Below are 12,009 nucleotides of genomic sequence, written 5' to 3'. Positions count from 1 at the left end.
GTTAATTGTTCTACCTCCTTCCTAACTATTTCAGTATTTAAGCATATGATTTTGACTAATCGGTAGTATTCTGGACTAGAGGACCTCTTGTTCTGATTCATTCCTATTTGCAGCAATTAAACAGGCAGGCTAAGGCCCTGCTAAAGCTGCAGACATCTGCCTATAATAGAACTTTGGTAACCCAGAAGATCAATCTATATAGTGAAGACTGAAAATACTTTCAGGGTCAGAAATAGTAAAAATTTTTTGGCATTCTTCAAGCACCAGGATCCCAACTTTTTGTTGTCTTCTTCTTTTATGGCCCTTTTCCTTATTCCAGAGACATGAGGGGAAAGAGAGAAGCAGAACATGGATGAAGGGAGAGTTAGTTTTTAAGTCCTTTGGACCTTCAAATTCTAATAGAGGTACCCTGTGATGTTTCCAAATTCAACTTTAGGAAGCTTTTTTATTTTGTGCCTTCAGCTAGTAGCTGAAGGTGGGAGAGGATGTGGCTTAGTTTCCTGATAGGATGTTTCAGACAAAATGAAAATCTCTGCCGTGATCCAGATTTTGGTGATTAGTTGTTCTCAGCAGATAGTGAAAGAAGTTTTCAGTTAATTTATTAAAGGTGTGGCCCCAGACAGCAAAAGAGATTCAGAAGAGAGGGTGCAGAGTAGCGGTTAAAGAGTCAAGAAAGAAGATAGGGCTATTTTTATCCTTATCTGGTCCCCTCAAACATCTTCCCTAAGTTTCTGTTTGCTTAATGGCCTACCTGCCTGTGAGATGTTGGAGATGAATAATCAAAATAGCTTATTTTTTAAAAGAGAAAGAGATGTCAATTGGGGCTGTTTTCAGTAGGTTTCATTTGATACTGTATTTCAACATAATCACTACCACCTCAATAATTTTGATCACAACACTTGTTTAAATACTAAAGTTACAAAGCAATTCCTGTAGCGACTCTTTTTTCTATACCATCGTAAATCAGAAATGGAAAAGTTCAGGTTCCATCAGGGCTGTTGACTTAATTGTATTGACTGCATACGGCATAAATTCCTGTGCCGCTTTCCGGTCCTGTTACTATCAAGTGCGTAAGTTCCTATACGACTGGGCTAAGAAAATATCCTCATTATGGAGAATGTACACTCTGGCCAAGCAAACATGGTATTTGCAGCTAATCTTGTGGGTCTTTTCTGCCCTTTGGTGCCTTTAACAGTGTAACCATAGTGCAGCAATAATGATTTTAATACCTGTCTCTAACAGTTAGTAGCAAAATTTATGGGGAGTTTGGCATTTTCTAAACAATGTTATTAAAAGCTTTGATTTGGGATTGATGGCATGTCCATGATATTCCAGAACCAAAAGCAAAGTCAGTCTGACTTAATCTTTTAAAATGAAATAAAGGACCTTGACTCATTCAGATGTCAGAGTAAAAATCAAGTGCTGCCCCTTTTTCTTTTCTTTATGTGCTGTTTAATTATTTCTAATTATTTCTACTAATGTAAATGTCAGTGCAATGAACACTTATTTGCTATGGCATAAGAAATAAATGGCATGGGAAATTTGAGAATATGAAGAAATTCATCACGTCCTCAACTCTCTGTTAAACTGGCTTTAAGTCAGTCAGCTGTATGGGTTTAGGCAACGATTCAGATTCACATTTTTAAAAAAACTTTATAAGGGGTATTTTGAAGAAAGTAAAAAAAAAATAAGAAATAAAACAAATTGAAAGGCAGTAATTACATGCCTGTATTCTGGGTTTTGGGGTAGGATTTTGAAGCCTCTCCTGTAGCCCCCCTCGGAGCCGCTGCCTTCGTGCCCTGGGGCACTCAGTGCTGTTGCGGCTGGCTGGGACCGGTCGGGACCGGCTGGGACCGGTTCTGGGCGGTTTGCAGCCTGCTTTCGCCCCCGCCCCGCCACAGGAGAGGAGAGCGGGGCAGGCAGCATCCAGGGCTTATGCGTAAAGGCCTAGGGACCGAGGTGGCGTGATACTTGGATTTTATACCTGTTCTGCAGACCAGGCTTCCTCAAGAGGAAAAAGCGTTTTGGTGTTTTTGTCCCTTACTCCCTCAGCTGTTCCCTCCACCCTGCGACACGTTGCTTATGTTTGGCACTGGAACGGCTCTTAGCTTCAGGTTTGGGTGCTGTAGTGATAAGATTTCACTTCATTGGTCTCATGTTAAAATTTAGTGCTGATAGGAAAAAAAAAATAGAAATCTTTTTGAAGTTAGTTATTTTTATGGCCATTCCACCTTCATGAGAATATCTGTGTTCGTAGGAACAGAACATTTGGAAATAGCCACTCTGTGAAATCAGAGCTGATTTGTAATAAATGTATGGCAATATATCCAGCCATCATGATTATTAAGTTTATTCTGATCAGTGAATGAATCAAATTGCTCTATAGATTTGGACTCTGGAGTTTTGGGGTTTTTTTTTTTTTCTTTCCTATTCTGTGCTTTTAAGTCTTGTTTGATCTAAGTAGTTGGTGGCAGACAGAGTCCTGAGAGTTATTTGTGTTGGGAGCTGGGGATGGGGGAAATGAGCTATCTCCCCCCTCCACCCCCCGAACACACTTTACAAGCAGTGTATAAAGTCTTTATTTCAAGAACAAAAAGAAATAAAGCAGTGGCTGCTTCTGTGCTGCTCTGGAAATATGCCTGAAAGTGTCTAATTCCAGTGCTTGTACACCGTAACATTCCTTTCCCATGTGCATTTTCTGCAGGGTAAGAGCAAGTGCCTATGTTCTAGATTTATTATTTCCTGAAACTAATTAAACAGTTGGAAATAGTGTTTTGTACGCAGTAGTTGACTGTGTATTGATGTTCAGTAAAATAATTATAAATTTGACAGTAAATTCTCAGGCTCAAAATGAATCTATAATTACCTCTTTTTAAAAATAAATTATATTTTTTAATAATTTTTTCCACTTACATATCATCTTCCTTTGCCTGAATCTGCTCTGTCTGCATCCACAGAGTGAAATTAAAAATAAATGAGTTATTCAGTGAAGGCCCTTGTTTCTGATTTTGAGCTCTCAAATGTCACAGCAGAGAAGCTTTCTACCCCTTCTCCTCCTACCCCCCCCCCCCCCAAGGAATCTTGTAGTCTGAGAGTGAGGATTTTTGATAATTATGCTACTTTGTGGGCTCATCATATTCTCTGTAATTGAACCAGATGTTGAATCTTCTCCAGAGGAGTAGGATCTTCTGACTCTATGTCGTACTTTATCAGTCTTGCATCCCACAAGGTTTGAGGTTAATGTAAAAATCAAATAGTACAGCAGATGCTGTGTGTAATGTTGCTGTAGGTGGGTAATCCCTCTTGGAATGAAATGCTTAAAAATGTGCAACTCGCAGCTGCACACTAGGTGTAACAAATGGTTGGATATTTAATTATTGTAGAATTTTTTTGACAGCCAGTCAAAATCCAGTTATTCATATGCAGTGATGCTTGCTATAATAACAGCGTTGCATTTATTTAAAAAGCAGTTCTAAAGTTCAACAGGTTGAGGGTTATAGACAGAGACTGCTCTATTAGACTGCTCTATTTGTGAGTAACTTTTAGAAATGTTTTGGAGGGGAAGTACCCTGACATGTTTCAGTTAATCAGCTCTGCTGGTTTCTCATTCCTGCATAATGACGTTTGACTAAAGAATACCTGTAATCAAAATGTTGCTTAGATAAGAAATGTTTTACTAGCTAATAAATGATTAGTCACTAATTTGAAGAAGGCAATAGTGATAAACAAAATGACTAAGTATGTGTTAAAATTATTTAAAAATTGAAATTCTGTAATTTTGATTTACAGAATCAAAATACGGGATGCTCATGAATGGAAAATAGCAAAATTCAAGCCCATCTTGCTTTTTCTGCACTACAATGAACTTGTAGACTGATTTATTTTTATTTATTTTTTTTTCAGGTGGAGGAACTTTCAGCTGATTTTTCAGTTGATTTTTATCTAGTATATTCTCAAAAGAGAAGAGTCTTTTAAATATATAGGAACACAATCAATGTCAATCAACTGCCCTTAAGTGCAGTTGCATTTGCATTACCCTGTAAATGTAACTGCAAATACATTGTCCCTAAAATGAATTCCTTTTGTTGCCTTTCTTTAGCATTTACACTTACACCACGTGATTAATCTTACTTCACTTTAGCCACTCAGCTTATGGTTAAATGTGTTCAGCAAAATATCAGATCCAAGATCATTTAGCAGATTTGGTATTGTGAAGTGACTTCATATTCAAGTGTTCTGAAGTTTTCTGAGGTGGACCATGGAGGTTGGGATTTGGTTCCTGTGATGTCCTGTGTGTGCTTGTAGGAACAGTATTTACATACTGTGATGGAGCCATTACACCAGAGGGCTATAGTCTGTGTGTAACAAAGACAGAGTTAGTTCTAGTTTGATGCAAGATAGTGTAGATGATCAAATTATCCAGAAAGACAGAACTGGAAAAGGAAAGGAGAGAGTACCCAAGAGGAAGACAAGGCTAGAATGATGATACTATTAAATGTTAGTTTTTTTTTCCCCCCAAAAAAATCTTTGTTTGCTTGCTTGCCAGCTAGAGATGCTTTAGAAATGGGGGTTTTTTCCAATCGTTGTTGTCTGGAACAAGCAGACATGTGAACATACTGGTACAGAGGTATAAGAAAGAGTCTTTTTAGCAATTTTAAAACATGCTCCAGTAATTGTATTTTAAAGGTCTTTTAAATGTAATTTGTTTACCCATAGGCGCAAGTCAAGTGAAGGGAAAAGTTTTCTCAAGTGCTTCTGTATCTTGTTAGGCAATATAGCAGTATCAAAAAAGAAAAAAAAATCCTTTAGTTGCTGACAAGGGAGATATTTAGTAGAGGAACTAAGGGTGGCTCTGGCTTCTTTAGAGCCACAGAATTCTCACTGCAAAACTCCTGCTCTTTCCACAGAGTTTGGCTGTGAAGTGCCACACCCCCTCCCAAGCCTTATTTCATGCTCACTGCAGGAGTAAAACTCTGCTGTGCAGCTAGAGTAAATGTCATTAAGTCTAATCCTTCTGAGGGCCAGAGTGTTCAGACCCCTAGAGTTCTTTCGGGGAGAATTATGCTGTGTGAATGCCACTCTTAGGAAGCAATCGCAATGTCATTATATTTAATTCCTGCCCCCCCGTGAAAAGGTGTTAGATTTGAAGAATCACCATGGTACTGATTTCTCTTGACAGCATATTATATTTTGATGGAAAAGAGTTGAGGGATTTTTTTTTTATTTTTTTAAACAAAATAACAACACCACAACAATCTTTTAGCAGGGACTTACAATGCCATGAACACTATATTTGGGGATTTGTTTGTTTCCTTTTTTCCTCTTAGGGCAATGTAACTCTTCCAAAATATGAACTGCCATAAGACTTCCACATATTCTTTGTGGTGTAATATTTGGATTTATATTTATCTCTGCTGGATTAGTTTTAATTTTAGTGTTTTTTTTAAAAAAAAAAACTTCAGTAAATGTATTTACTAAACTACTTACAAAAAGGCTCCTGGTACATTAGACTTGTAATTAATATTTGTAAGAGTATTGGCATTAAAATGCAAATGGGTGACTGGAAACCAGCTGTGAACTATACTACTCAGCTATCTTTCACTATACTGCAACTTACCATTTAAATCAGTATTTTTAAGGAAAGAATTATACCATGCTGTTCATCTTGCTTTTGATAGTTTCAATAGTCTTGAATTCTTGGGGTTAATGATTCACATCAGCTGCACCCATATTGACAAGGGTAGAAGTTTAGTTGAAGCCAGTCTTTCTGTGCCTGACTTTTGAAGAGAGCCAGTTGGCTTGTTTCAGAGTGAATGATTTAGGCTACAACAGAAATAAACATTATTCCTGAGCCCAAATTCCTATGTTGTGGATAGTGCTCCTGACTCTTAAGAAACAAGCTGTTTAACATATTTAGAATATTAACATTGTTGGAACACAAAAATTATTAAAATTAATGTTAGAGTTCATTTCAAGACTATGGAAAGTTGGTAACATGAAATAGATTTTTGTCACATCTTCAATTCCAGTTGTTAACCTATGACATAAATAAAAAATGAACATTTTACTTGAAATATCTCTGCAAAAATTGTGAAAAAAAAATTTTAGAGCCCCTTCAGCTAGTTGCTCGTGTTCCTCAAGAAACATCACAGGAAATGGAGCAAGTGACTTCTATGAAAGAGAAATACTCACTGACTTTCATAACTATTCTTAAAGAAAGTAAGAACAGATGTATGGAAAGTATGAGCTGTAAATAAGTACGTCGCTTTCCTTCTAAGCTTATTAAGTTTATGTGATACCTGTATCCTTAGAAATTTTAGGGAGCTATATAAATTAGTGAAATATGATAAAGAGGAATTAATGCAGACTGGATTGCATTTCAGTGATACGTAACATAAGTTACCCTTGATATTAAAATTAAAATGTTGGTCAGGCTAGCAGAATGAGTTGGATGTTTTTCAGTAACATAGAGGTTAATTGGGCAGCAGTGAGCACACAGCATCTTGGCCTGAACATCTGAGGTCCACAGAAATATCGATGAGATTTTTATGCATGAATTTTTGTCAGCCAGGATTCGTGTCTTCCTTTGCTCTAAGGCAGCCAGCCATGCTAGGCATCCCTGACTTACTGCCTGCAGCTCTGAAAGCCTCAGGATCCCAGCTCTGAAAATGGCTTAGCTACCAGATCCCTATCCCTTAGCCTGGCAAACGCTTGTTTCTCTTAAATGCACAAACCTCATCTGAAAATGTTGGGACAGCCTCACTGGGACCACTGAGTATCATTCAGTTCTGTTCTGCCAGTAATGTGAAATAAGATGATGATGTACAAGTCCAATATTTGTATAGTTCATGTATTTCAAGTGTGATGTTCAGATATTCACTCTTACAATATGCATAATTTTCATAGCACTTTCAGTACTTTGTAAAAGACTGATTAAATGCTGCTTCCCCAGAACAGCTTTTGAAGGATGTTTTCACATAGCCTTTAAACACACTTAATAACGTTTGTAATATGCATCATACATAATGCCTTCTTTTACACAACTTACTGTCTTAAAGCTACGATTAACAGAACTAGAGTGTTCACGTTATTCCTATGTGGCAATGAATCACTACTTCACTTTCTTCATGGTACCGCACAGTCCGTCCAAATATGATTAAAATACTAGTAATCAGCACAAAAATGGGAAGATGAAAAAGTTTTAAAGCTCTGGAAAGATAAATTTGCTGTAGTAGCCAAATGAAAGATGTAGCTCTGATGTTAACACCATTTAGCAAAACTGCTTTCCTCTCGCAACAGAGATTTTGCAGAAGAACCTGAGAGAATTGCTTTAAGTGGCTTTATTTTGTGACCTACTCTGGTGTTTAGGGTTGTTTGGGTGTTCTGTGGTCTAGCATGTAGTCAGGGAGCATAAAAGGTGTTAAATCATTGTGTGAAAGATGGAATTCTGGATAAGCACACAGGGATATGTGAAAATAGTCAAGTTTTCCTGGGAGCAGGAAAAATGGATCTTACTGAACTTCAGATCCAGTCTGTCAGAAGAGCACTTCATAGTTCAGAACATGTGATTAAAACATAGTAGCTTAAATAAAAAAAGAACTTCTTGTCAGGTTAGCTCATCACAAATTGTCTTATGTTGCTCTTGGTTTTTGCAAGCACAAGCATTTGAGATGGTACTGAGAGTAAAGGAGCCTTTATACCACACTTCTGCACAAGTCTGGAATTTGCCAGCTAAACCGCAAAGTAAACTAGACATCGTTCCAAATTATTGTAGTTTCCTATGTTTCCAGAGGTCTTCTGTTGGGGATTTCAATATTTTAGCTGCTCTTACCTTTCCTCAGGAAATTGGAGTCTGAAATAAGGAAGTCAATTTACCAGCTATATGTTTGTTCTCTCTCAGGCTCCCTCCTCTTTCCTCAAAGACAAGTTATAGGATTTGAAAGTGCTTTGAGGAACTCATACAATGTATTAGCTCTGTCCCTCTGATGCAAAGATGCTGATCTCATGTGAGTACCAGAAATTCAGCATTGGCTGTTACAAAAGAAACAAAATCAAAGGAGAACCTTGAAAGATCTCGAATAAGTGGAACTCTAATTTTGGACAAATAATTGTTTAGGAAAAAAATCAAGTTACTTCATGAGTTGAAGATAAGGGATTTTTGACAGCTGGTTGTGTTTTAGTGGTCCATTTAACTTACATAAACTCCTTGCCAAGCAGTCATAGCAAGGCATTTCTGTAAAGAGCAATGTTAAGCATGAGGTGTTTGACGTACGCGTTTAATTAAATAATAGGAATGTATGGTTTTCTTGAAATATTTAGAACAATAACTTCATTTACCACAAACAAGTTTCAATATTTGCATTGGAGTTTTGCTCACTTGTGTCATATTTATAAATGTTCTTCTGTAATAATACAAACCATGTATACATATTTATTATTTTTTGTTTGTTTGTTTTAAACAGACACTTCCATTGGGGATGGGAGATGGACAGCTCTTTACCTGGACAGATGGCTTGAAAAGGAAGGACTGGCATGATTATGAAAGCATTCAAAAAGATGCTATGCGTTCAGGTATACTGAATCCCAGAACAATTTTGTTTTATCCATTCTTTTTCCATGTGAATCTTTTTTTCTTTGAAGTCAGCTAAAAAGCATTTGTGACTTTCTGTTGCAATGACTCATAACATTCTGAAATGATGGGGTCTAACTGAATGCAAATCTCTCTGAAAATAGCTGAGTGAGAATAAAAATGTTTAATGCTAATAGCAATACATTGCTTGTACCAGGACATGGTATTTTCTTAAATATTTTTCATTTTGAAAACAATTCTTATTTTTAATCAAACATAAGCAAAAGTGCTGTTTTTGAAACACAGGGATGTATATTAGTGCTGAAGCTGTGCTGTCCTTAAATTAATGTATAAAATCCAAGCCAAGTACCTGTAAATTTCAAAAACATCTGAGGTTATATTAGGGATAAATTTTAACCCTGTTAGTATTGTCCAGTTCCTGTCCTCTAGTCTTGCTTACCCTAAAGCTACTTTACTTCATTCTGACAGTCCAAAATGGTTTGGGAGTGGGAGAAAATTGTATTTATGGTGCATTAAAGGATGCTTTGTTGCAGTGAGTAATGGATTTTTAATATATCAGGGGGTCAGTTACTCTTAAATAATGAAGATACCTAACCACAAGAAAATTTTCTTCATGTACTGTATGTCATATGTGGAAAGAAATGTTTGTGGTCTTCCCTTTTTTTTTATGGAGCATGTTCAGATTTGAGTATTTCTTTTCTAATTTACAACTATTCAGCATAAGAAATTAAAAGGAAGGAAGGGAAACAGCAGTCAAATTGCACTTTAATCAGTGTCTGAAAGTCATTATTTTACAAAGGCCAATCTACTGTTGTAAAATACATTTTGCTGTCTCGATCCAAATGTTGGAAGACAGTCAACAGCTCTCCAATATGCTTCTATAACTGAATTAAGTTGACAGATTCATAATACTTGGTAAGTGCTTAATTTTGCAAGGTTCTGAACCACAAAAATATATCAAGTGCACGCTAATTTTGTAAATTCCTTTCTCTTCAGAATCCTTTTGTTCACTGACCAAAAAAGCCTCTCTTTTCTTCGCATGTATTCTAAAGAGGGAAGCAAAAGGGGTGGTGGTGGATGAAATTATTTTCAGCAATTTAAGGGTTGCCAGATCAATGTTAACTTTGTTTCAAACATCTGAGTGTAGAATGCTGGATTGGTAAGAGATAATGCACAAAACATTAGCGACGTGTGTAGAAACATGTGCATATGTAGGGAATATCACAGGCTTCCTGGTTAGAATGGAATTTTTGAGAGGGATGTATAGTGATACTTCAGCAATGCACAAGTGATTCCTTAATATGTAATGTAGACCCAGTATCTTTTGGAAAATAAACTGTAATACACTACAATTATCTGATGACTTGCTGTATCTATATAGTAGTGCTGTATTCTGGATTGTGGTGTCCTCTGAGAAATTAGCAAACAACATTTTGTGGCTGTATATTTCTTGGTCCTACTCTTGATATTATTGATGTAGTGATATGTCCTGATGTATGTGGACAATTTTTCTAGTGAACTTCTTTTAATTTATTATTATTTAAAAGAAAGTATACAGACTTATTTGTGTTTTTATTAGCATCTTTGTGATAGTACCTGCTGAACTGGATCATCTAAGAAATCTTTTTAATGATTTCTGTCTAAGTAGTAGTCATTCATTAGACTAACTTTTAATGATTTTTTTTTTCTTCTTTGAAAATCACAATATAGTAATGCAAATGGAAAGCTATAATACAAGAATATTTTAGTGCGGTCTTTTGGGATATATACCGTATCATTTCTGTCCCTAATAACAGAACATAATTTAGCTGAAATCAACTTTTGTTTAAAAATTACCTAGAGAATAAGCTCTACCATCTGAAGGCATGGAAATAACAGGAATGAAAGGTCTTCTCAGGAGATTACAGAAAAAGCTTATTACACAGCAAAATAGAAAAAGGTAAGATCGTTTTAGAATACAGTTTATCTGTTTATCAGTAAATAGTACAATTTCCTAAGTACTGGGAATGAGAATTTCATAAATCTAATGAGAGAAAGGTGCTAGTTTCTCCATGGCTAGCTTTTTTTGTTTTTGTTGTTGAGTGTCTTTTTGTTTGTTTTTGCAAGGCCAATTTTTTTTTGACCCTCTCTCAGTTTCACCAAACCAAAACCAATGTTCCTGAGTTTGAATACAAGTGATTTTCTCCAGGAAAACATTCATAAAGCTAAAGAGACAAGCCGTTTGCAATAAATGGAAAAAAGATAGTACTATTTCTATTTATTTCAAGTGTTCTGAATCGTCTGTGTCTTAGCTCTGAACTTTCATGTAGTCTGGCATAAAAATACTGACACGAACATGTATTATTCTGTCAATAGACCGCTTTGTTAGGCCACCTCGGATTCAAATACGTGTTTGTGGTGTTCCTACCATTAATTCACATTCATTAGCATGGTGATGGTCCTTCTCTACTTGAGAAGGATCTTAAGACCATAGTGGAAAGGCTTTGCATGTGGAATTTCCTGATGTAGCAGAAAAGATAATTAATTTTCAAGGACTCCTGCTGAGGCTGAGTCTTCAATAACTGGTGCTAGTTTTTCAGCTCCTCACCTGTATGGAATTTGCTGGTGGCACACACTCTTCCGAGGTCCATTTCTTTTAGCTGGAATTACTTGCTGAAGCTTTGTTTTGGTGAAAAACATTCTTGTCTGCTTTCCACCTGAGGAAACAAAGGAGCCTTGCTTCTCATATGACACTGTGATAACTATTCATGATAGATTTTTCCTCTGGAGGAGATGTTTTCTTTGGAAAAACACATTTTTTTGTGTTAAGAATGAGAGGCACATCTGAACCTGTTCCATCTGAAGGCAAGCCTCTTCTACTGTTCATAACTTTGACATTAAATAGTCTTGTCTTTTTTTTTTTTTTTTTTTAATGCCCTTGTGAATTAACTCCATTCCCAGTATAAGGGTGATACACAACCAGTAGGACTTTATGTAGTCTACTCCACTGACAATGACTTTATAGAAAGAAGTGAGCTCCTGAAGAAGTTACGCCAATTGAGAATATCATAGGTAGTGATAATAGTACTTTTTTCTGTCTACCTTCCAGTATTTTCCCCATTTTATATATGATGAAATGGAGATCTATGTCACATATAATTCTTAGGAAAAATCTCTGATCTAGATGGGCACTAGGTCTCCAGACTTGTTGTCCAAGGCCCTGCCTAAATGATCCTGCTTTTCCAGCTATGTCTGAATAATTTGCAAGGTACTAGAACAGGGTGGTATGGCCTGTAATTATGGCAGAGGTCTGGGAGTTTAAGTTTAGTTTGGTTTCTGTTTTTCTCACAGGTATCTTGTTTTCTCTGTGACTTGGTTTCTTGTCTTGAAAAGAGATGATATTCTCTGGCTCAATTAATGTTGTGGGATATTGAGGAAAA

The 12,009-nt window shown here is 36.4% G+C and overlaps 1 protein-coding gene across 1 annotated transcript in view; it reads left to right on the top strand.

Moving 5' to 3' along the window:
- GALNTL6 (polypeptide N-acetylgalactosaminyltransferase like 6) overlaps window positions 1-12,009 on the top strand; it is a 489,464-nt gene that overhangs the window by 166,535 nt on the left and 310,920 nt on the right. Inside the window, exon 2 of the mRNA XM_062574689.1 lies at window positions 8,463-8,571. Within this exon, the coding sequence (XP_062430673.1) occupies window positions 8,463-8,571 (109 nt within the window). The remainder of the gene's footprint in view (window positions 1-8,462; window positions 8,572-12,009) is intronic.

The sequence above is a fragment of the Rhea pennata genome, chromosome 4, assembly GCF_028389875.1.
Source record: "Rhea pennata isolate bPtePen1 chromosome 4, bPtePen1.pri, whole genome shotgun sequence".
Lineage (NCBI taxonomy): Eukaryota > Metazoa > Chordata > Aves > Rheiformes > Rheidae > Rhea > Rhea pennata.
Note: the sequence above shows the minus strand (reverse complement) of the source record. Positions and strands in the feature narration are given on the sequence as shown.